The sequence below is a fragment of the Agelaius tricolor genome, unplaced genomic scaffold (genome assembly GCF_023055355.1).
Source record: "Agelaius tricolor isolate 1412-34295 unplaced genomic scaffold, bAgeTri1.0.p SCAF_1, whole genome shotgun sequence".
Taxonomy (NCBI): Eukaryota; Metazoa; Chordata; class Aves; order Passeriformes; family Icteridae; genus Agelaius; species Agelaius tricolor.
The window spans coordinates 23,915,800-23,941,243 of record NW_027269261.1 but is presented as its reverse complement, the minus strand read 5'-3'; the positions used below and the strand labels follow the sequence as shown (position 1 = coordinate 23,941,243).

Sequence of the window (25,444 nt, the reverse complement as noted above, 5' to 3'; positions counted from 1 at the left end):
GCAGGGTCTTGTACGTATTTTTTGCCACAGTGTATTAGCCCTCTGTGATGACAAAATGATAAAATGCAAAAAATGTGCCTGGACCTGGCTGGGAATGACCCTGTCCCCAGTCACGCTCCGAAGTTCTCCTGACACTTTTCCATGTGCCATCTCAGTCAGACAGCATTCACAGGGACACAGGAATGGGATTTATGAGACAGAAACATCATGTGCCTGCTTTGGCCATCGTCCTGAGCTAAAGCTTGGGCAACACTTCAAACAAACTGGTGAGTGGATGCTGTAAAATCACTGCCTTAAAGGAGGTGCAAGTGCCAATTTGAATGAACTCTGTTTCATCTGATATTTTCCCACTGCAGACCTGCAGATACTTTGCCCTAATTTTTATGAAATTTTGTTTAACTGAAGTTTTAAGTGTTCCCCCTGTCTTCCATAAGTTTGGGGTTTATTGTGCACCAATCAGTTCTCACACACACAGCATACAGTGCCCAAAAATTTCAGGTTAATTAACTCACATCTGGTTTTCCACAAACAGAAACACTATGTTCTGCTGCCAACTGCTATTGCTAGCTAAAGTGCTTTGTGCTCTCTCTTGTTTGGGGATGAAACCAGCGCATCTTTGATTTTTAAATCTATATTCTGCACGTCTGATACCTTGTTAGAAAGCCAAGGGTTATTAATTTCAAAAACAGAAGGTAGAGTTTAATGAATAATGAATAGCAGCTGTTGGAAGCAAACTTTTGCAGCCCTGGGACCGTCTTTCCCTATGTTACAATTACACTTTGATTGACCTCAACAATAACTAACAAGCATGCCCAGCTGGATCATAAACCAAGTATATACTATGTCCAGATATGGTGTAAAATTTCACATCAATGAAACACTCACTGTCAGTCTAGCTTCGTCCCATCATATCTCCATCAGACTTACAAATAAACCTACTAGAGCTGGGACATGGCATTTTCCTAGGGAAAAAAAAAAGTTCTTTACTGGCAATGAATGAACAGTTTAGAAAAATTACAATTACATTGGGATGGCTCGACAGCTGAAGAAAAGCCTTTTGCCATGACAGACGTGTGGGGCTTGTTCACTGTGCAAATATTTAGGGCTTTAAGGAGAGGCAGGTTTCCAGGCTGCCTGAAAGAGCTATATCCCCATAGCTGGGAGCCTGAAAGCAGAAAAAAGTGAAGTTTGGCCTGAACAAGCAGCTGGAATATTTTCTCTATGAAGGAATGAGCTGCACTGGGACCTGGTGCTTTCAGGGATCTGTGTGGGAAGCCCACGGGGTTCACTGGGGATACAGAACCTCTCACCTGTGGATAACCACATAGTGCTACACCTAAATTTGGGGTCTGTCTGAACAAATGGGAATATAAATACAGGGACAAACTGTTTACACACAAAACTAGAAAAATCTGGCCTGTGCTGTTTGGTGGATGAATTACTCAGAGTTTTACATCCTGTCTTGTCAGATAGGAACTTTGGTCTATAGCCAAGCAATATTAGGGATGAGCCACTGGTGAATAAAACACTGCAGCCTCTGGATTTATATACACTCTCAGCTTTCTAACACTTTATCCTCCCTCTCCTGACAGTTCCTGGTGAAATGGAAAAGCAACAGATCTTTCTCTCATTAAGTCATTGGATTCTCCACTTAGAATAGTTATATATTATTAGTATATGTTATTATTTGTATTATTATTTATACAGCTAAACAAAAAAAATTGTCATAATTTCTTCCTGTCCATGAACTACATTATTATAGACACAAAAATCTTGTTACAGGCACCTTCTCAGAGGGCACAGCACAGCCATGCAAAATCACTCAGATACCCAAATATCCCAGATTTGGTTTTCCATTTTAATTCCCTTAATGCACTCTCTGAGACCCTATCATGGCACCTCATACAATCTGCACTGAGGAAGAGTCAGCTGAGCTTGCACGTGGTGCTTTCTGTACCACAGAGCTGAAACAACTGCACATCCTGCCTCTCTTCATCAGAAATCAAGGTCAAGCACATCCCACCCTCTTGCAGCTGAGAGTAAAGCAGATCCCATAACAAACACCAACACGGATTTTGCCTCTCCTCACACTGTTGCTTGTCTTTGCTTTGCATTCTCCAGCTGACATTTCTGCTCCATAATGGCTCATCACTGCTCTCAGTCTTAAAGAGAAGCCCTACTATCAGGGTTTCTTCATCTCATCCATCTTGATACAGAATTTCTTTACAGATTCATGTCTGACCTCAAATGTTCTGCTCAGGGGAATAAATCCTACCACAGCAGGGATAGGTTGCATACACCCACTGATTTTGATGGAACAGAAATGTACTTAATTGAAAGGCAGCTGGCAATGCCTTGGTTCCAGCCATAGGGTTGCAGGTATAAAGTGTAGCTATTTCAAAAAGCAGTATACTGGGTTTTGGTAGAAGAGAAAGGAAACAAAAAACCAGAACAAAGTACTCACCAGCAGGTAAAATTACACACCACCACCAGGAGAAAGCAAATCCCCAGTACCTCACACCATCCCCTACCAGGTCATCAGGCACGACAGGCTGAGCTTGCAGCACACACTAAGTTTGGACAGACCCCAGCCCAGGAGGGTGGATGTGGGAAGTGAATTCCAAAGCCCAGCTCAGGTGTCTCTGGCTGATTCCAGGTACGAGTGCTGTGCTGCAGGAAGGGAAGCAGCCTCCTGGGTAACCATTTGGGGCTTTATAGGTTCCAACTAACACCTTGAATTCTTCCCAGGAACTTATTAACAGCAAGCAAGGCTGATCTCAGATGTTCCTGGCATGGAGCTCCACACTGTGCACCAGCTCCAGTTTCCAGGATCTCAGCACACGGCTCCATATGGAGTGCAGGGTGATAACATAATCCAGCATCAAGGTGTCAGAGGCATGGAGAGCTGGGACAAGGCTTCTGCACTGGACATAAAAGACCCATTTTTCTTAATAGTAGCATAAGGAGAGTAAAGACATGGATATTTTGTCAAAGACTTTTCTCAGAGTGTTTTTATGCCCTGGACACCACTAATCTTGGAGCCCTTATAAAAGATTGATTATTGACCTGGTCTGTGCTTTGAGAATTTCCTGACCTCACCCTGGCAAAATTAATGAAGTTACCTATGTGTGAAAGCAGCATGGGGGGCCACAGCAGCCCCAAAACTCCTCAGGTGTGAAGATTAACTAGGATATACTTGGGAAATTTTAGTGGATAAAATGTCTGTGTCTGTTCTCCAAGAGTTTGTTTCTGCCATGCCCCACTGAAGGTTTAGTCAGTTCATTTCTTCACATTCTCAGGACTGAGCTGTACCAAGCAGCTTTTTGGGTTTGGTGGGTTTTTTTTAATCTATTTAAAGTCATGTATAGCTGAGCTGATTTTCTCCACATTCCTCATTTTGTTACTTGCTTTTTCACTGTAATTACACAAACAATTCCAACTACTTTAGGACTGGAGGAAAATCTAAATACTTCCCTTGGTTCTAACAGACCCGTTGGACCAAAAGCAGAAATAAATACTGCTGAGTAGATTCCTACACACATAATTGCAATTTGGATTTCAGATAGTCCAGCTACAAATATCCAGCACAAGACTGGGGACAAGAGCACTGTCACACACAGATTTTCTCTGTCACCAATTTAATAGCAATAACATGCAGCTGGGGTGCAAATTACTCTGGAGCAAATTAGTCAATTAAATAAAATTATTAGACACTCTAAGCAAAGAGTTATTTTAGTTTCTTGCCCAGTCTGGAGATGTATAACAATTTCCTCTATGATTGAACCCATACAGCACCTTATAGGCCCAGGCTCTGTGCAGAATTACCAAGGATGCATCAGGGTATTTGCAGTTAATTATCTTCCTCATAAGTGATGAGTCAACAACACAAGGCTCCTGGGCCAAGTAACAAAGCTGGCTGAAAAGTAGACATCAAAAGAGCACTTCAGTTAAAAAGCTTTCTAAGAGAAAGGGGTCACAGAAGCTATCTAGGGAGACACACTGACAGAAAGAGTGAGCGAAAGATAAGGGAGTGGGAAAGAGTCCTTCTCCATATTATGAACAGCAAGTATCAAGGAAAATTCAAGGATTCTGGTACCTTTAAATAAACAAAAAAATAACCTGTTGCTGAAGCAAAAGAATGTTAAAGTAACCATATCTTCAAAAATATCTCTTTAAAAGCCATTTACTCTACACTACTTGTCTAGAAAAGGACTTCAGGTCACTCTCCTCCTCTTGGAAAGAAGAAAAATGAATTAAAGTTCTGAACTGTTCCCACAGAAATGGTTGTACTTAGAGCTAGATACACAACAAGGAGATGATCTAAATGCCAAAAAAATGCATGATTAGGGGGTTGTCCCATGATTTTTCCCTTGCCTGGAAAGCAATATGAGTTGGAGCCCATCTTCAAGCCCTTGTTTTCTCTGAATTTTTAATCCAAAGAGAAATTCTGGACAAGGAGAACTGTGAAATGAGACTGTGCAAGGCAAAAGAAAAAGGCAATATGTTCATTTACAACTGGTAATTTCTAACAGTATCAATCATATTCACAAGTTTCCAGAGTCTCAGCTCAGAGGCTTCGGAGGCCTGAGGATGGGAACAGAGAAACTGCCACAAAATAGCATCATTCAATGATTTTTAGCAAAGGTATCATGCTTCATGTGGTATAAACATTATTCCAGGCAGCAAATCTGCAGACAGACCATCCTTAAAAAGGTGAATGCTCAGATTCTATTAAAGTGAGCTCCAGCTCTAAGAAAGTTCTTCAGAGTACTGAAGAACTTTAAAAAGCTCACCACTATCTACTCTCAAAATCTCTGCACAGAGGTAACCATTTATTTAGGGCTTCACTCTAAGACAAATAATTTTAATACATCATCTGAAAACCCTATGAATATAGAAAAGCAAAGCTTTCTCATGTTGCTGTTCATCACCGAGGCAGAATTCACTCAGATATTGGGAAACAAGAGGTGCCTACGAGCATCACAACCAAATCTTACAAAAGACACAGAGAATTTAAATTAAATACATCTATTAATCTGAATATCCTTATCTTAAGACTTTTTCCACTTCTATTGTGACAGGAGAGAACTTGCTCCAGAGTTTATTTTTACTTTGGGGTTTCCTAAACCATAGGACCCCTCATCTTTGTCAACAAATGTTAAGACAACCTAAATAAAAATCCTCTATCCTGTAAATTGTAATGTGTCTTGTATGCTGCACCAATTGTACTAGAACATACTCTACCTCCATCATAGGAAGAAAACATACAGCTATTTGGATTGGATTTGGCAGGACTGAAAATAAACCATAAAAATACTACAGAGATTAACCAGTCACACAGCACTGGAATCCAGAAACAGAAAAGTTTCCATTTGACAAAGAACTCCCTGTATCAAACCCTGTTGAGATGTACCTTACAGATACAGTCACAGTAAAAATGCACATGGATGTTAATTTTGTAATTACAGCTCCACTTCAGACTGACCCTGATTTTAATTGGGATTGACAGAAGCCCAGAACAGGGAGGAGTAAGAAATACTTGCTATGAAGTTGAAATCTTTCCTCCACTCCAACAGCAAATATTTTTATATTAGGTCACCACTTCAGACTGTTTGAGCACCAAATCAAAACAGGTTTTTCTTTTGCAGAGGTGCTAGATAACCTATCTTTAAAGTATCAAAGGACAACATACAGAATTTGAGAAGATGCTTTCAGTATTCATGGACTTTTCAAAAATATTAAGTATTTACTCCAGTCACTAGAAAAAAAAATCTTAAAAACTGTAGGAAACACATCATCATACTACTAAAATATCATGAAAGTATTCTTTAAATTAAAAAAAAATTCAAAACTCCTACCACCTATCTCCATGTTAAAAGAAATCAGAGGTCAGATGTGAATCTAAAGAATAGCAAGTTAATAAAGTGTCCTCCTCTGAGCTTCCAGGAGAAGAAAAACAGAAGGGGGTGTTAAATCTTTGAATAAATCTCCAGTAAAGACAGCCAGAAATTATGCTGCCTTTAGCCACATGAAAGAGAATAGAAGGATTTCTCTTTTTAAATTACTCTTTATTGTCTGCTTCGTAAATCGTGATCACATGTGGTATTTATTACAATGAAATTTTCTTGTTGCTGTAGCCCTCTTGCTTGCATTTAGTGCTTTCTGTTTATTCTAAAAAGAAAAATGTCCAGAAATCCTTCAGTTCTGTGACTGAAATTTTCTGCTGGTGCACAAGCCAGAGGGTCACAGGGACCAAGGAGCCTGTGTAAAATATAACACACACGTTTTTAAGTTGAGATTCAAAGCAGTAGGAAAAGAGTCTAGATCCCATTACCCCATCTCTCCATTTCATCCTCACACAGACAGCTCTTTATAGGAAGGATGGGAATTGAAGCCTAACAAGATTTTTCTGTGCCTGTGTAACTTCAGGGCTTGCACTCCTTATTCTAAAGCCCACCAGAACCATCCCATTAGGAACAATTATTTAAGACCTTCCACAACTGACTTTACAAACTTGCCAAACAGGCAAAGCCAATTCACGGATTGACACAAATTCACCTCCCCACTGAGGCCATGAATCACCACATATATTAAACTAAAGAGAGACACTGATATGACCACGGATAAACACATTCCTGGCATTTTTTTTTTCCAGTTGAAAATTGACCCACGTTTGGTTTGAATTAAAGATTCATCGCGCTGAAACAAATAACTAAATGGAAAGATATGAGACCCTTTGAAGAGCGTGCAAATCAAATTTAGGTGATAATTAGCAGCAGACAATTGAAACCTACTGTTTATTTGCACAGAACCTGATGTTACTGAAACACGGCTTGAATTTGGGCACACTGTGAACCCAGCGACTGAGTTTTCAGGAATTAATTTAACAGTTTTGTAGCTGAGGTAGAAACAACCATGCTCTGAACAAAAAGAGACAAAATGACATGTGCTCAGACCCCTCACTCCAGCTACTGTCCCTTCCTGTTCAGTTACAGCTCTTCCAAGGTTTTATGTGCTGTAATTTGTTTTTCCCCAGAATACTTCTCCTCCTCTTGGGAAAGCCAAGCATGGGGATGCCATAATTGGGAAGAAGAATAAGCAGCTCATAGCTGAGTTATAATGAAGTATTACCTCCTATAATGTCTGCCCAACTTAGTCCCTGTTTGTTTAACTTAGTTTGCCAGGGAGCATAAATATACATGTCATCAGCTGCATGTTTGGCAAACGAAGCAATTTTTCTCAGGATGTGCTTGGCCTCAGCCTAAGAGGAAGCGCAGCTCTGCAGCACAAGTGAAGAAGAGAAAAATGTCTCTCCAGCACAGAGCAGGCTAGAGTAGCAACTCCCATAAGATAGATTTGGCCAGAGCATTGAAGTGAAATTTTGGTGTATTTTTCACTTCACCACATGTTTTATAGATTGGGGTTTTTTTCAGTCAGCCTGAGCTACCACCAAATAGGAGGAGGATGATAAAAAATTTTAAAATATTAGAAATAATATATATTTTTTGATACAGGGAAACAGTTATCAGATTCATGAATTCCACAGGAAAAAACCTGCAATCCTGAAGACAGAGATCTCCCTGTATCAGGAAACTGGTCCCAGTTTGAGCTACTACTTCATTCCAAAAGGAAGAGACAGTATTCATTGCACACTCACTTGTATCTGCTGGAGGTAAGACCTGTGACAGTAAAATTTGATTCCTATAGATTGTTATTGCCTCCTTTTAGAGCAATTCTCCATGACAACAGGGGTGGAGGGATGGCCATGAGTGGGCAGAGAAGGGAACCCCTCTCCCTTACAGGCCCACCAGCAAGGGAGCAAGAGCAGCACCCCAGGCTGAGCAGGCTGCTGGGTCATTTCAGGAAGCAGCAAGGGCACCTCCTGAGGGGCTGGATTGTTGTTTCCAGCCCTGAGCATGGATCAGCAAGGGGCCATCCCTCACCAGGGAGAGCCCCTTGGGCTGGTCCTTGCTCCAGCCCAACCCAGTAAGGAAGCCACAGAGCTTTCTTTGCAGCTCCTCGCTGGGTTTTGCTCTGAATCTGCTGCTGCCAGAGAATTTAAGACAGTCCCTCTCCTCATCACTCAGAGAGAAAACTCTTCAGCTTAAGAGTAAAGCTTTAAGGAATCTGCTGTCCCACCCTGCTTCCCACAGAGGTATTGCCCAACTTGAGTCCTGTGTCAAAAATAAAACAGCAAAGCCAACATGCTTTCAAGGACTCAGGAGATAAGTTTTGCCTCTTTGGGGACAGATAGCTCACATAATTTAGCACAGCTCCAGAGATCAGCTAGCTCTGGCCAAGTTTACATCCTTCAGAATAAATGTGGGTTTTCTTCAAGTCATTTAGAAGGTGTTCCCATACACCTACCCCTCCACCCAGAGAAAGCATATAACCATTAAATTTCCAAATTTCCATATTACCAAAGCAGAATAATTTCTATTATAGCTAAGATTCTACTTATCATAAGTATGGTCACCTGAATTTTAAGCCTCTCAAGAGGAATTGGGGCCTGATCATCTGACTGCTTTACCACACTAAAAGACTGCCACTAAATTGAGTCCTCAGTAACAAAACACATTCTTTTAGCTGTAAAAGAAGCTGGCAAAGCTTGATCCTATAAACCTTTTTCAGAAGTTTATGCTAAGATTATGTAGATTGTCATAAGGTAACATATATGAAGGAAGAGGGACCAAACCTCGCCTGAAGTACAGATCATATATCCAAATTTGTTAGAAATTTCAAAGTCCTGCCTGTGAGCTAGATGAGTTACTATCACAAGTGCATCAGTCAGAAGCAAGAAAGAAGTATGGCTCTAACTGGCAAGGCTATGCCAGAAGAAGCCCCCATGTATTTTGGCTAAAAGAAAAAAAAAATTTGTATTTCCTTTAAGGAAGTGGCACAAATAATACCAGTACAGGAAAAAGAAAAGAAGAAAAAGAAAAGAAAAGAAAAACCAAACATCAATTCAACCAACCAACAATTTGTCCTTCCCTCTGGAAAAGAAAAGCTTTGGGACATAATAGAATACACTCCTTCTCACATTTAATAACATCTTCATGGATATTTCCCCTGATACAATATTATTTCTGAAGTCCACACCTTCCTCACATCCCAGTTCTTTTTAACCTCACATTGCAGCTTTCAGATGTTTCATTTATGGCAACAGAATGCTTGTGGGAACACAGAGGCAAACAGCTGCTAGAAAATGTTTGGGCTAAAAGGAAGCAAAAGGAGCTTTTCTGCAAGCTCACAAGAGCAATCTTCAACAGGCCTCTGCCAAGAACAGGATAGGCTCAGGGGATCAGGTATGGAGGATGAAATGGCTCCTCAGCACCCCTTTCCAGCCTTCTTTCCAAGCAATTCACTACCTCAGTCTGCAGTTTTGCTCTTGTGTTCACTAACTGCAAATCACCTTGATAACACCCCTTTCCAGTGGCTTTTTATCCGGATACAACTGAGTTAGGCCTGCAATGCTGAAACAACCTTAGCACAGCTGCAAACACATTTTAATGCCTTGAAAAGTAAGTCAAGTGATCTGCCATAAGATGATCAGGTAAAATACAGATGTTATCGTGTCATTCACATAAGAGTATCAACAGATTTTTTGTTTTCAACAGAAATCCACTGAATCAAATTTTAAAACTAGTATTTTCTATTTTGGGCTTGACATGCTTCATTACTGGCAAAAATAAAAATCAGTTGGGTGAGGGCTTCAGACAGGGAAAAGAAAATTAAAATTGAATGGAGTTTGATGTTCAGGAGCTGCAAAGACTGAAAACACAGGACTGCAACAGACAAGTTCAGGGATAACTGTGCAAGGTAAGTCTTTCCAAATCTCACCACAGTCAACAGAAAATCTGAAACGCTGATCACAAATCAGAACTCTTAGCAGAAATCTAGTGTAAGTTACAACATTTTTAATTACAGACACCAGCTGGTTTTTTCCCTATTTGTACTTTATCCATAAAGAAGAGCAGTTTTTCAGTGAAGCAGCCCTGTAGCACTGAACACACTGCAGCATAGCAAATCTCAGAGAAACAGGTTTATTCACCAGCCCTGGCTGAATGACCACGGACAGGCAGCATGGCAAATCTCAGAGAAGCTGGTTTATCCACCAAATCTCAGAGAAGCTGGTTTATCCAGCAGCCCTGGCTGAATGACCACAGACAGGCAGCATGGCAAATCTCAGAGAAGCTGGTTTATCCACCAAATCTCAGAGAAGCTGGTTTATCCAGCAGCCATGGCTGTATGACCACGGACAGGCAGCACACAGCTGTGGCATCAGCTTCTCCCATCACACTCAGCATCCTCCGTGCTCGGACAGGGCTCTCAGGCACATCCTGGGGATGCCCTGTGCAGGGCCATGAGCTGGATTTCACAGATCCTGCGTGTCCCTTCCAACTCAGCACATTCGGTGAGTCTGTGCAGCCCTTCAAGACCTCCTGGTGAATCACAACACTGAAGTCCCCGTTAGGGTTTTTAGAAGGAGGAAGCCAGCAAGGAACGCTTCCGAGCCCTTCCTTGCTCCCTCCTGGAGCGGGGCTGTGGGGCTGGCACTGGGAAAGGGGAGCAGCAGGAGCCTGCACCGCCCCCGCAGCCCCTGCCCGCACCGCAGCGCGAAGCACAAGCTGCTTCCTCCACCTCGTGGACAATCGTGAGAATGAGCTGCAAACCACAGACACCAAAAATTGATAAAATTCACAATATTTAAACCCAAAAAAAACCCAAAAACCAAAAAACAAAAAACCATCTTTCCCGGGCCCAGAATGTTCCAGAATTTTTGGCAATACCTTCCTATTCCATCTGATCTATCATAGGTGCTTAAAATCTCCCCTTTTTCTTATTAGTGAAAAACATCATTAAATAAACAAGAGATGCAGAGAAGCAACTTAGAGATTACTACTGAGAAGGAATGGTCAGATCTCAAGCTACTTGGAAAGTTATAACATTTATGAATTGCTCCATCATTAGAAAGGGGGGAGAATCTCTTCAGTCAGAGTGAGTTTCTTCATCTCACTGTGCTCAAAAGTTTGTACCAGTAAATATTATTGTTACTACACAAGACAACAACTCTGTTACTACTATTCTGGAACTGTTATATTCTTAATAAAAGTGGGTTTATTTCGTTGGTGCTTATCTTTGTTTCATCAGCCATCTTATTCTCCTTTATTTCAAGTTTACATGACAGTATCAGATTCATCTTCTCCTGATCAGCCCATTTGTCAGGTTCTAGTTTACTTGATACCTTTAAAAATGCTTTTGTGGATTTAAAATTTCCTGTATCTCAACTCTATTTTTGCTGGATTTTTTTTGTTTGTTTGGGTTGTTTTGGGGGCAGGGCTTGGGGGGTTGATGGGCCTTTTTTGGGGGGCTTTTTTTTTTTGTATAAGAGTAATTAACATTTCATTCAAATATATTTTGATAGCACTTAAATATTGCCAGTTTTCCTGACATATTTTGCTTTCATTGCCTCAAATTTTGTTTGCTCTTTGACTGTCCACTTACCTTACCAAGATGTTTTGGTTGAAGTATCCATAATGACACCCACCCCAACACAAAGTACAGGACCACAGAGCTGAACTAACCCAATGTATCCACTGTGTGCTAATTGCATAGCAAGCAGCAGTGAAATTAGGTTTTAAAATCAACACTCCATTAAGACAGCTGGAAGAAATTCACACTTTGCAGTGCTATTGTGTCTGTCTGCCTACAGAATATACATACTGTTCTTTCTGAAAGGTAGTCAAAATGTAGAATAAAAATGCTCTGCAGGGCAAATTTCAGCTTTTATGCAGATTTTAGTGTTTACCAGCCCTCCATTCCTTCTCCTGAGAAAAAAAGGAAAGCTAAAAAACCTCAACCAAACAAACCAAATCCCACACTCCTAAAAGCTCTTTATCTAGGGATACCAGTGATTTTAGCCTAAACCCACTCACCTGGCTGAGGGCAAAGGAGGTCAGAGCCCTGTGTTAGGCTCAGTGCAGCCAGGCAGGCTCTGACATCCACACCCATCCAGTGCTGCATGTCCCTGGTTTGTGAGGGCTCTGTCCTGGAGGGTCCATCCATTGCCACATGCAGGAGAGGAAACAGGAGTGCACAACCCTGAATACAATTTTTGTATCGTATGTACATTTGTATTAAATGTACCCAAACCCCCTGCCCCTGTAAATGGCTGTTACCAATTACCAGGGCCAGCAACACTTTCACTCCACCTTTACAGGCAGCAGCTCCCAGCTGGATTTACCCTTTTCCCTGCTGAGGCTGTTCCCTGCCCAGCCAGCTGCATGGTAGATTGCCCCCTGGCTGCATCCATCACACCACAAAGGCACTAAATAAGTAATCATGTTTTTATCACAAGGGACACATTCCAAAGGACAGAAAAAGCAGAGGCTCAAGTGTCTGCACAAGGACTGGCTAAGTTTGCCATCTGTGCTCAGAGAGCAGCTGCCAGCTCTGCTTTCACCATGAGCTGAAGGGAGAGATTGAGACTGGAGGGGGGAGCTGGCAGCTACTGCAGCAGTGGGTAACAGACCAGGCAAAAGAGATATTAAAAATATTCCATGTCCATCCATGAAGATGGACATAGAATATTTTTAATGGTGAAAAGAGACAAGACATGTTAAAATGAAGAGCATTCACTGCATCCAGTGAACATTTTATGAATGACTGCCTGGAGTTAGAGCTACAGCATGTAGGAGACTCCCCAGCAGAGCATCAGTAGCTGCTGGCATTTGAATGTTCATTCACTAGACAGCTCTGCTGAAGATGATGCCTACTTTTCTGACAGTTGTTATTTTCTGTAAAATACTAACCCATTTGACTGGTAACAATCTTTGAACATCTTTCTCACAGTAAATTCTCTTTCTAAGTCATAAAAAGCAAAAATTAATGCATTTTTCAATACATACCATCACTTGTTTATTTGCACAGAACCAGAAGTTACTGAGTTACCTCTGGAATAGACAAATAGAGCTGCATATTCTGCTTTCCTCCCTGCTTCTCATTCTTAAACCTCTTATAGAACATTGTCAAAGCTCCTGCAATCTTGTGAAGTAAATGAAGGGACAAAGGAAGCAAGTGAAAATACTATTTTTTCTGTTCTTAAAATCAATAGACCTTTAACAATTTACATCTGCTCCATCTCCTCTTCCTCTCCATACATAAAACAATACTGGATTTCAAGTACCATCACTTGTGTGATCCCATAAAGTTCAATTGAAAACTGCAGCCAGTACTGTACACTTAAATAACCTTTCTCCACAATGTTAACTGAATATTATTAGCATAGATTGGTTAAGAATGAATAGGATGACTGGAGGTCACCTTGTCTAAGGCTCCTGCTCATGCAGGGTCATCTGGAGCGTGTTTCCCAGCACAGTGTCCACATGACACAGTACTGCAGGATTTCCACAGCAATGCTTGATCTCCTTAGTCAATCACTCCATCAGACATGTCTTAAATTGCCTCATTTCTTCCCTAGGCTTATAGTTTTCAGTAGGTGCTTTTGGTGAAGGAAAAGGATGAGGGATTGTTTCAATGCCCTCAGAGACTGTTGGCTGCACCACTACAGACAGAGGAATAAATACAGCCTGTCTATAAAGATTAAAAGGATAATTACTGCAGCACAAAAAAGTCTGTGTGAAAGACCAACTGGCTCGATGCTGCGTAAGAGAAATAATATCTGGGGGGGAAAGTCTTCACAATGAGTCCTGGTTACATCTGTATAACATTAAAACTTCCTCTCATTACTCAGAGCCCGCCAGAACCACCCCATTTGGCACAATTATTGAAGACCTTCTACAGCTGACCAAGCCCTTTACAAACTTGCCAAGCAAGCAAAGCCAATTCACAGACTGACACAAATTCACCTCCCCACTGAGGCTGTGAATCACCACATACATTAAACTAAAATTAAACTGATATGACTGTGGATAAATACATTCCTTGCATCTTTTTTTCCAGTAGGAAATTGACCCACGTTTGGTTTGAATTAAACTCACTCACTGCACTGAAACAAGTAACTAAATGGAAAGATACGAGTCCCTTTGAAGAGAGTGCAAATCAAATTTGGGTGATAATTACCAGCAGATAATTGAAACCTACTGTTTATTTGCACAGAACCTGATGTTACTGAGCTACCTCTGGAATGGACAAATAGAACTGCATATTCTGCGTTCCACCCTGCTTCTCATTTTTAAACCTCTTACAGAACATTGTCAACTCGCCCATGTCAAAGCTCCTGCAACCTTGTTAAGTAAATGAGGGACAAAGAAAGCAAGTGAAAATACTCTTTTTTCTGTTCTAAAAATCAACAGACCTGTAACAATTTACATTTGCTCCTTCTCCTCTTCCTCTCCATACACACAACAACACTGGATTTCAAGGTAAATCTTGCTTTTGGATTGCAGTACAAACATGCAGCTCTGTATTTGAGTATAAGGTTCTAAGGCTCCTGGTCACACCATTTGTGGCATGGTTTAATCCAGTCTTCAGTCTCAAATTCTTTCAATGCCTGGACCCTCGTATAAGAGCCATAAAACTACTACTAACACCTTCAAGTCTGAAAAAGCATGGCAGATGAAAAAAATAAAAAGTAAATAAGTCCAGTTTTCCCTGTCATCAATAATCTTGCCCTGGTATTTATTTCTACTCACCCAGCCAGGTAAGGAAGAAAATACCTTCACTCTGATTGGGGTAAATGCTAAACACATCCGCATGCAAATAGCAGAGTCTCTTAACTAGAGAGTTTACAAATTCAAGACATAAACATTAATTCCTCCAAAAGTTACAGAAAATTTATGGAAAATGGGGAGCCTGTAAAAGATGACAATTTTTTGTAGGATCCTGCTTTATCAAAATTCCTCTGAAACAAACCATGAAAGCCTCTGACAGAACACTGCTGAAGAAACAGGTCAAAGTGACTTAAGACTAGAACTATCCAGGAATGATTTATTACTTAGGTGATTAAAATTTGATTGCCAAAGGTTAAAACAAACAAAATCAGAGTGGGGTGGTATCTCACTTTTAGCTTTAACAAAATCATATGTGTTAATATTTCACTTTTAAAAAAGCAGTTCTCAACTTCCTGGGAAGTGAGAATTAACTCTCAGACTGGTTGTCACAGGACTAAACTGCCCTTCTCAATAGAGGAGAGTAACATAATGCATTTTCATAAAGGGAATTCTAATTACTACAAATATCTTCATGGTGTATGTTGTTTTCACTAAAAACTCAAAATTAATCAAATTTAACCTCAGAAAAACACAGTATAGTAGCAAATAGATTCCATACCTTCCTTGCCTCTTAATATAGACTTACATTGTCAATGACTCGTTCAGTAGCATGAAAATACCTCCCCCATTCCAGAATACTTTGGAACTGACTCAGTTTTTAGCAATGTTCTTGCTCAAATTAACATCAAACCTTGCATATTAGATGTGTTCTTTCACAAACAGCTTTCAAACTGTGTGTGATCCCATCCTTGCAACTGTTAAGACACACAAATCCTCATCTGAGTAAAATATTCACTAAATCCATTCTTCACCCAGGTGCAAAGGCAAAAAGAGCAGTGTGTTTAGTATTATGTTCTCTAATACATGAACAGACACAGTACTGTAAAATTTCCTGTGCCTACAATACATCCTGTGTTTTTAAAATAAAGTTTAAGTCAATTAAACCTCAGACCCCCAAAAAATCCATCCTGCACACACCTACTCACCCTCCTGCTCATCTCTTTCAAACCCTGGAGCCTCATATCTTTCAGCCTCATGTGAATTTCCTTCTGGAGACACAAAGGTTTCCAAGCTGTTCCTGAGCATTCAGTAGAGCACTTTCCACAGGCACAGCAGACACTCTATTTGCCCTTGCTAACAGAGGCTTCCAAAATCCCTGATTGATTTTGCCATGAAAGCAAAATGGAATTGTTCAACCCCAATAGTATTAAATCCATGAATTTTTATGCTGTTGGCCATTTGTCAGCCCAATGCACCCAGCAATGTCTCACTGTGAGATGAGCTTGATCAAGTTTCCAGTGATGGTTACTCCACTCCTTGGGCAGTCCATTGCAGTGATGAACAACCCTTTCAGTGAAGAAATTCCTGTTATATCCAGCCTGGCAGAGATTTGAGTCTTTGTTCTGTCACTAGCTGCCTGGGAGAAGAGGTCAATCTCCATCCTCCATATATATATACATACATACATATATATATATGTATGTGTGTATATATACACCTCTCTGTGTGTGTGAAAAAAATACAAAGAGTCTTAGAATTCTGATGCAGCTAGTTCCTCCATTTATAGAGCACTTTTTCCCCACAAGGTAAGATATAAAATCTATAAAAAAATAAAATGAGGTTTATCCTCAGCACACAGCAGGGCACACCTTTAAAGGTTTTTTCCTTTACACCAAAAATATTGGTTCAGCCAGACACTCTGTGTCCTTTGCAGGTTTTCTCCCGTAGCACAGGAGGCTCCCTCAAGCTTACTTGTTGTTTACCTATTGTAACTCATTATTATGCACACTTTTTTCCATGTCCAGTATGATGACCAGTTGCAAGATTAGCAGCACTCACAAATGCCAACCCATAAATCACAAATAACTCAGTACACCGACCACTACTCATCTGAAATCTGTGCATGCATTGCATCTGTGCACCGGAGCTATGAGCGGATCTCCACCAGACCTCCTTCTTTTCTCCAGTAATTTTCTTCAGCCAAGGTGAGAGCTGACCTCTGGTCACAAAGATAATTTCTCCCATTTCTTGAAGCTGTCTGACAAATGCATTGTTGAGAAAACTCCAAGGAAAAATGTGTATGATTTGAAAGGAAAAATTCAAAGGCTTATTAAAAAACTTACTGAAGAAGAGAGAAATTCCTCTAAGTTTTAAAATGTTTACACTTACCTTTCCTTGTACCAATCTGAACCTGGCTTTTTTTTTCCTTCATTCAGATCCTCAAAATGAATAGTGTTTTGACTTTCTTAAATCAGCTATGCATTAACACACACTCAAATCTTCAGAAATTCTGCCCCATAAATTGGAATAAACAAAACAAGCCCCAGTATAAAAATGTTATTGAAAAGCACTAACAAAAATAGGCCATAAATTCTTTTAAGACAGATATTCTCAGGTGAAGACACCTGCACAGTAGACTTCACATAAAATGTTTAGGAACACAAAAGGTTTGCCTGGTGATTAAAGGGAAAAAAAAAAAAACCAAAAAAACAAGGGTTAGCCATCCTAACCCAAAAAGATATTAAAATAGCATATAACTGGTTTTATTCATTTTGTTGCTGTCTGAATCCATGTGGGAAGCACTCAAAAGGCATATTTATTTTGTCTCATTGACAAAATAACAAATACTAACCATGAAGATCTCTACCTTTCAACAGTGCAGGCCCTACTCCAAGATGAGAGGCAGTGCCCATCACCAATGTTCCACTTCCACAGCCTCCAAAAATAAAGTGAGGTAGTTCCAGGCATAAGAGCTTTACTAGATCAGTCTCAGCATATTCTCTGAAAAATTCAATCACAGTAAGAAAAGGTTCATCATCCCTCTAATAAAAGTAGGAAGATTCCCTGTACCACCTGCAATTGCAGCATCTTCTCACAAAATAACCCAAACACAGCTATCTATGACCAAATGCAGCTGACATGAGTCAAACCAGCAGTGTGGATGCAGTGACCACTTCATCCAAAACCTTCTCATCTTCCATCTCCCTGAGGCACCAGGAAGATGATGCCTCTACCTTGTGAAAATACACCAGAGAAGGAGAGCAAGATGTCTCAAGAGCCTTGCTGTGGCAAGACTTCTAATACCAATAAGGCAGGACCATTGGCTCTCTCGTAATTTGGAGATGAACATTACTGAATGTAGTTGTAACACCACATGAACCAAATCCTAGTAGTGTATGCTCAGAAAGATGCATAAGGAGTATGGAAAGTTGGCCTACTAAGTATATTACAACAGAGCTGCATCATGAAAAGCAGAGGAGTAAGACTTAAAACTGACACCAATCATCTTTTGGAAATGTGAATATTCAACTTGGTTAAATCAAGACAATCACAGATAGACATTTTTTCCCAAATCTTTGGCTGTATTGCAATGGTTGTTTCAATTTGTAATCTCCAACTAAACATTTCCTATCCATGGATTAACAATATATTTACTGACTTGTGTCTTTTAACAGTATTTATCCAACATAACAAAATAAACTGCAATTTGTTATACTTTTTTTTTTTACAAAACATTTTATAAATATTTTTACAAAATGTATACAAAGCAATTTCAAGTGAGACATACTTTACAAATGAAGGTATTTAAGCAAATAAAGTCCATACCACGCTGACAATAAGTGACACATCCTCTTTAAGTGAAGTCAGTCTGTAAGGCCTCCCTACTCTAACAGATAAATTATACCAAAATCTTCAAAATGAACATAGTTTTCTTAATTGCCAGTTTAAAATTTGTTTTAATATTAGGCAGTATTAAATAACATTGAAATCACAATGCTGATCCAGCAAAATAATGAAAACATGTTTAAAGTCATGCATATTCACAATACTTTGCTGGACTTGAGCCCATATGATTAATAAATTTTTTTAAGCACCACAAAAATACAATTATTTCATTTTCTGCTTCACCACGTACCAGAATTCCTTTAGAATTGAATTCAAAGGAGTGAACAACAGAACATTAACAATCTAAGATCAATCTTACTAGGATTGTTCAAGGGGTTCCTCTCATCAGCAGTTCAGAGAAATGTGTCTGACCAAATCACTCACAATTACTTTCTGCAATTTGTCCTTTTTTATATGCCATTGTCCCCCCTTCCCAATGAGACCCAATAGAAGACACACAACCTGATACTTCAGTTTGTATTTGCTGTAGAGAGGCTGGAAACCCCATACTCATTTTGAGGTGGTACAACAAGCAAGGGGACTGATGAATGTGCAACTTCACTTTTTTTTCCTCAGAAGAAAAATTTAACTAGTTAGCATACAGCTGTGTAACTTACTGCTCTCCTTCCTAAATAGTTCAGAATGATAAATTAATTAAATTTCCAAAATGATAAAAGATGCATCAGAATACACAGCCATGAGAATATTATTAAATCTAAAAAGGCAATAGGTGAAGACTATCTTGTCAGTTTTGCCAATAAGAAAACAACTAACTGCCTGAGAGTCTACTCTGTGGACATCCAACCAAAAATTTAAAACTGGCAATACTTATTAATAATACATACAACACTTGGGAATGTTGGGTTTTTACAAACACGTACTTTAAAATTGGCACATTTTTTTTAAATGGCAATTAGTAACATATAAAACCAGTTCTTCCATTCATGTTGAAGGGGAAATGAATTTTAAGGAAGTTCATCTTTCTCTCATTGCTTTCTAGATTTGGTTTCCTTTAGTGGTCAGACAGTGGACTGCAGCTCAGTACTGAGTTGCACTGTAATGTTCTACTATCCCAAGGATCTAATTCTGCTTCCTTCCGTGACACTCAGATGGAGTGAGTTACACACCAGCAAAACCTTTTGGTTTCTCTCCTGGCAATCTGACAGACAACCACAGCTTGTCACAATGAGCCTCTTACATCGTGAAAATCGTAATCAGCAAGTCTGGAAAAGGGCTGGTAATGTTTCTGAGAAATGGTGGAGAAGTTCTGGGGGAGAACATGAGCATACCTTAGAAACCACAAAAGCTGTATCCTCCTGAGCAGACATATGTACTACACACACGTGACCAACGTCAGCGCGCTTATGTGCACAAAAGCACTCATGACCAAAGTAAACTAGAACAAAGCAGCATGGGCAGCAAAAAAAAGTCATAGATTAAAATAAATAAATAAAATAATAAGATTCTATCTTAACAACATGACAGCAAGCCAAATGCAAACCATGCAATGGTTTCACTTGGCTTTACAATATGAATTAATAATTACACATTTTTTTGATATGTTTAAACAATGGGATTGCTGATCAACTTTGGTCTGTACATATCTTGATAATAATGACTGCTACGGTGGATGATTTAACATTCTCTGACAGCAAAAAGCAAAAAAAATCAAAAATAAACACTGGCCTTTAAATTTACTCAGAGTAAGGCTAACATCCTCTTAAAATATAAGCTACAAATACAGTTTTCAAATCAAAGTGCTTTTGACACTTGGTCTAAAAAAAAAAAAACCAACAAATAAAAAAAAAAAAAAAAACATTTATACCACTTCAGAAAGACTCAAGGCTGACTACATCCAATTATAAAATGCAAAATCTTTTCCTCAAGAGATAACATATATATGTATTATATATATAAATTCATGGCTCTATCATGGCCTCATCCTGTACACTTTGCTATTTACTGGCTTCCGTTCTACCTTCCTTAGTCAAGCATTTATTACTTCATATCATGCCACTGTGACTAAGATCATATAATATCATCCCACAGACTAAAGTTACCCACTACAAATATATCAAGTACTAGTTTCTGCTCAGAAAGCAATAGAAAAGCACTTAAAGTTTAAATTATGAAGCCTTGTAAACACACTGATGATTTCCTTCCAACTTAAGAATCCTAGAATACAGATTCATTAACAAAGCAAATAATCACTTCTGAATAGAGGTACAGTGGGTTTTCCAGAAAAACTAAAAATTTGATGATTTGTGGAAGAGAAGGGTAAGGGAGAATTGTTGCTTCCATCACTCTTTAAAAACATTTTCTTAATAAATATATCCTTTCAAATGACTGTGATTGTCAGTATATTACCGTATTATATAGGGCCTAAAAACCTGCAACCCTGTTACGTTGCAGTACTGCTCAATAATCAAAAGCACTATTATAATAATACTTGAAACAGTAAGGCCCTAACAGACTGCATTCTAACAAGGATTAACTTTACTTGGATATCTCACTGTAACCACAATGAGTATTGCTCTCAAACACAGAACAGAATCTAGTTTAGAAAGGTTAACCTTAAATGCATGTCAGGCTGTACTTGTGGTGTCATTCACATTTGCTTCTGCTAAGAGAAACAGAATTTGTCCATGGTACTGTAACTATTAACACTCTAAGATACTATTTACAGCTGCTTCTAAAATAGAGTCAGTTTCTACAACACTTTCACTGTGGTCTGGAATAAATTTTTCCAGGCAGTTCTCTTGTGAAGCAATAGGTGAAAAATTAGGGAACTCTAATTCAACCGAGCCACTGCTTGCTGCCTCATTTTGTGGCTGCCTCCCAGCTTTTTTAAGTTCCAAGATGTTTTTAAATGTAGTTTCTAAACTCTTACTGAGCAGTAAGTCTTCCTGGGGTTCACCAGAGCTTTTCCTGTTATCAGGATGCAAAACCTCATTCTTTGGAGAGCTCCTCAGAGTTTTGTCTTGAAGTGAATTATTACACATTACCTTTGAGAAAGACTGAACTGCATTCCTTGATATTTTATTGTGTGTTCCATGACTGCCTCTTGACACTATTTTTGACAAGTCTTCAGAACTCGAAGAATTCTCAGTGGACTTGGCAAGATCTTTCCCACTCATCCTGTCTTCAGAAAGGGCCACATATTGGCTCTCAGAAGAACAATTAGCTTTTTCAAACTTTAAAGCTTTAGTGAGGCTCTCGGATTTTTTAGTAGAAGCTTTTCCTTCTTGTGGTGTCAGAATGTTGTTAGGCACTATAGGAAGTTTACTGTGATTTGTGGACTCTACTGAGCTGGATTTTGGTCGGTCTCTGGCTTGGGTTTTGGTAGTCTGACTTCGAGAAGGTAATGTTTTGCTAGACTGATGGTCACTTTTGCTGGACTGTGCTTCTTCAGCTGCTTTCTCAAATTGTTTGGCAGAACAACAAAAATCGGCCTGATAACCATCTGTAAATAAGTAGCAACATTTTATTAAAATCACCTACACATCCAAATAACTGACACTGAAATTCAAATAACATCCACAGCTTACAGATCTGGGTCTTTAAGAGATGTTCATATGCTTAAGTGTTCTGCTGTGTACAGTGCAGGAGATTAGCACTAAATTAATCAGCACACTGCTCACGCATGTGCACTGTAAAACCAGATTAAGGGCACTTCCCAGCATTCTAAATATGCAAATATGGTCTCTGAAGATTAATACTTTCTACAACACAACCTGTGAATATCTTTTAAAATATGCAGATCATGCAGAACCTTTAAACAAATCGTAGCTGTAATCCTACACAATTAACGTGCTTCCAGGTGCTATGTTTAACAACATCCCAGTTAAAAACACTGCCATTTAAATGGCCATGGCACTCCAAGAGCAACACTTCATTAAGATGAACAAGAGTATTCATGCTTCAAACAGTGCTGATCTTTCTGGCTGCAAGTAAACTCAGAGATTCTTCCCTGCTAGGATGGAGGTACTGCAGAAGTCATGACTGTTGTCAAAAGAAACTCGAACGTTTCTCTGCCAAACAGATAACTTTTTTTTTCCCCCACAAATAACTGCTTCAACCCTACAGTGTCTTTGGATTGTTGAATTCTGGAGTTAGAAAAAGTTATCTTGCAAATGCTTATTCAGTATTTCACTAACTGGAATCCACAATAATCACTGCCTCACTGTGGCCACAACTATTTTTAAACACTCCACACTTAATAATGAAGTTCAGCGTTCCTTACCAGGATCCACAAGTGCAAGACGCTTTTCCCGGGTCAGAGATGCTCTTTCCTCCTGGTTAAACATCCTATCAATCATAACCATTTCTGCAGAGGGATTTATCCGCTGGAGGAAAAGGGAAAAAACAACCCATCTCTGGAGTGACTCATATGACTCATATCAATCAAAACATTGATAGCTTAGTTAAATTTCAGAGAAAAGAAACTTCTTTTATTATGTATTTGCGAAGAACATTCACAATTCAACGGTCCTGTCTCTGACCCAACCACTACTGAAACTCAGTCATGAAATATTATTCACATTGTACTGCAAATTTTATTTGGGAAAGACTTTAAAACAGAGAATTGCTATTCCAGTTGGATGAGCTGTACTTTTTCAGGATTGAGTATGCTTACTACTGTATACCACAATTTTTTTACTTCATACAGTATCCTTCTCTTTTAGGGGATCAACCAGCAAAAACCTTGAACTGGGACCATCCTATCATCTTCCCTGCACTTCTCTCCTATCCTTGTAACTAGCTGGTCAGAGCTGCATTTTGCTGACAATGCCTTCAAGCCACTTTGATTCATCCATCACAGAAAATGGTCACTGCAGTAGGCCATAACATAGACAACCAGTTTCAAACCTGAATGCTATGTGAAATAAACCTTTCAAAATTACTAAAGGGGATTTGCCATACAACATACCAGATGCTAAAACAACAAATCTCAACCTCCATCCTCTCTTTGCATCTGCAAATACTTGCAAATATTTAATGGCTAGGATCTATTACAATGCAACTGCTATTTGTAGAACCATATTAATTCTAACAGTTGTATTATGTACCCCTGTCTCTAAATATCTAAATGCCTATTACACTCAAATTCAAAACTTTTCCAGGTATGAAAACTAGCATATCACAATGGCATTTCCTGATCCTTGTAAAACACATTCTTTAACTTTATCAGTTTTATTTTATCTCATACCTGGGATTGTGAAAGCACTTAAATCAGAAGTACTTCTGATGAAGTTCCACCTAGCTTTTAAGGACAATGATTTCCTAAACCGTAATATGATTTGGCTTTAATTATAATATGGCTGGAGGCCTCTGAATGGACAACATCAACACTATTTCAGGTTCCATCAGCCACAGAAATATACAGAAATCACCCTCCTGACTATCACAGCCTGTTCAGTGTAAGAGGAAAGCAGAAGCAGAGAACAGAAGTTCATGCACCTGTTCTGTAGATTTTGTTTCAACAAATTTAACCCCATCCCTTAAACAAAGTGTACCTGGGTTCTACGCCTTACCATTGCATCTTCTATAAGCAGACATCTGTATTTGTTCAGCATAGCCTGTGTCCTCTTCAGAAGTTGTGTAGCTACAGATTCAAATTCACTGTCCACTAGAAAGACAAAGTACACTTTCAAACACTGTTCTTCAATAACCTGGACAAATTTTAAAATGATCCTTTTCTTATTGCTCTAATTTACATTAAGAATTCTCTCAATACAAACTGATTACAAACTTACTGCCAAATTTGAAAAAGAAAATTACCTTTTCTTAAATCTTCTTCTGTTGGCAGTGATCCCTGGCACACATGGTATGAAAGGAGCCTCTGAACTGCATCATTTAATGATCTGAACCGACTTTTATCTGGTGTCACAGCATGTACCTGATCCTTCTGTAATTGCTGCAGAATACTACAAAAAAATTAATGGTATATACTTAACGTACTGTACAGAGTTTTTACATTGACAAAAGTAAAAATTAAGGTTTCTGCAACAAAATTAAAACGAAATAGTGACTTACAAAGCTCCTTTAGTTAACTGTTTAGCAGCAGGCCTTTTCTGTCCAACTAAATGACCATCGACCTAAGTTCAAAATAAAAGACAAATTACAATATGGCCCCTCATTTGCAAAGCTTAAGTTTCAGGAGTTGTTTCTGTCAATTAGGTACATCACTAACACTAACTGTAACCACCACATAAGTATAAACACTTTCAGCTATCTCCTATCTTCACAGGGCACCGTGTATCCACAAAATATGTCACTTCCCTATTTTTTGTATCCACAAAAAATAGGGAAGTGACATAAACCAAAGGTCCAAAATGCTGTTTGTGGAAAAATTCCACTGTTTTGCATTATACATACTTCACTAAGAATGAGAAGATCAAAGTTAGCAGGTGCAAAGAAGGAAAGATAGAACTAAAAACTTTTTACAAATAAATCTGCTCATACAAACCCTCTCTGCATTTCTCAGAAGATGTCATCTTGCCTGACATTGATGGATTAAGAGTATCTATGAGGAAAGCAGGCTAAGGTTGTGCACTTAAATGCTCAAAAGCCACAGTGGATGGGGGGGATTGTAAAAGTCATTCTAGGAATTCTATTTCAGTGTCAATGCTACAAATATGCCCATCAGGTAGTGATCCAAGTCATTCTCTCCTTTGCTTAGACATTTGATGAAATCAAGATTTTCCTAGGAACACTCTCCTAAGACCCAAGGCTCTCTGAGGGGGTAAAGATTCATGGCAGACACACTGGAAGAGTATTTGCCTCAAAAAGCCTCCAACTTCAGATCAGAAAAAGTAGTCACCACCAAGCAGAATGAACATCTGACCAACTATTACACAACCAGGCTGACCTCCTAACTGAGCACTACTGTACCTTCTGCTCTACTTGTACATCAATAAGACACAGAAAAACATTCCTGTCCTACTGCACTGACAAATACATTTACAAACAAAAATTTTAAGTCAGATCCTCTCCAAAAAAAACTCATACTGGACAGTGTTTTTGTACATACTTGCTTTATGTGG

At 39.2% G+C, this 25,444-nt stretch overlaps 1 protein-coding gene across 13 annotated transcripts in view; it reads right to left on the bottom strand.

Moving 5' to 3' along the window:
• BICRAL (BICRA like chromatin remodeling complex associated protein) overlaps window positions 1-25,444 on the bottom strand; it is a 69,245-nt gene that overhangs the window by 5,918 nt on the left and 37,883 nt on the right. For 6 of the 13 annotated variants that reach the window (XM_071426943.1, XM_071426954.1, XM_071426924.1 and 3 more), the window contains 5 exons: window positions 24,435-24,496; window positions 24,180-24,325; window positions 23,933-24,027; window positions 22,642-22,744; window positions 18,018-21,861 (listed from right to left, as the gene is read on the bottom strand). In XM_071426943.1, the coding sequence (XP_071283044.1) occupies window positions 21,059-21,861; window positions 22,642-22,744; window positions 23,933-24,027; window positions 24,180-24,325; window positions 24,435-24,496 (1,209 nt within the window). In that variant the 3' untranslated portion in view covers window positions 18,018-21,058. Of the gene's footprint in view, window positions 1-11,936; window positions 12,050-14,929; window positions 17,514-18,017; window positions 21,862-22,641; window positions 22,745-23,932; window positions 24,028-24,179; window positions 24,326-24,434; window positions 24,497-25,444 lie in introns of those variants that run through there. The other 7 variants (XR_011679175.1, XR_011679180.1, XR_011679184.1 and 4 more) reach the window with 7 other exon arrangements.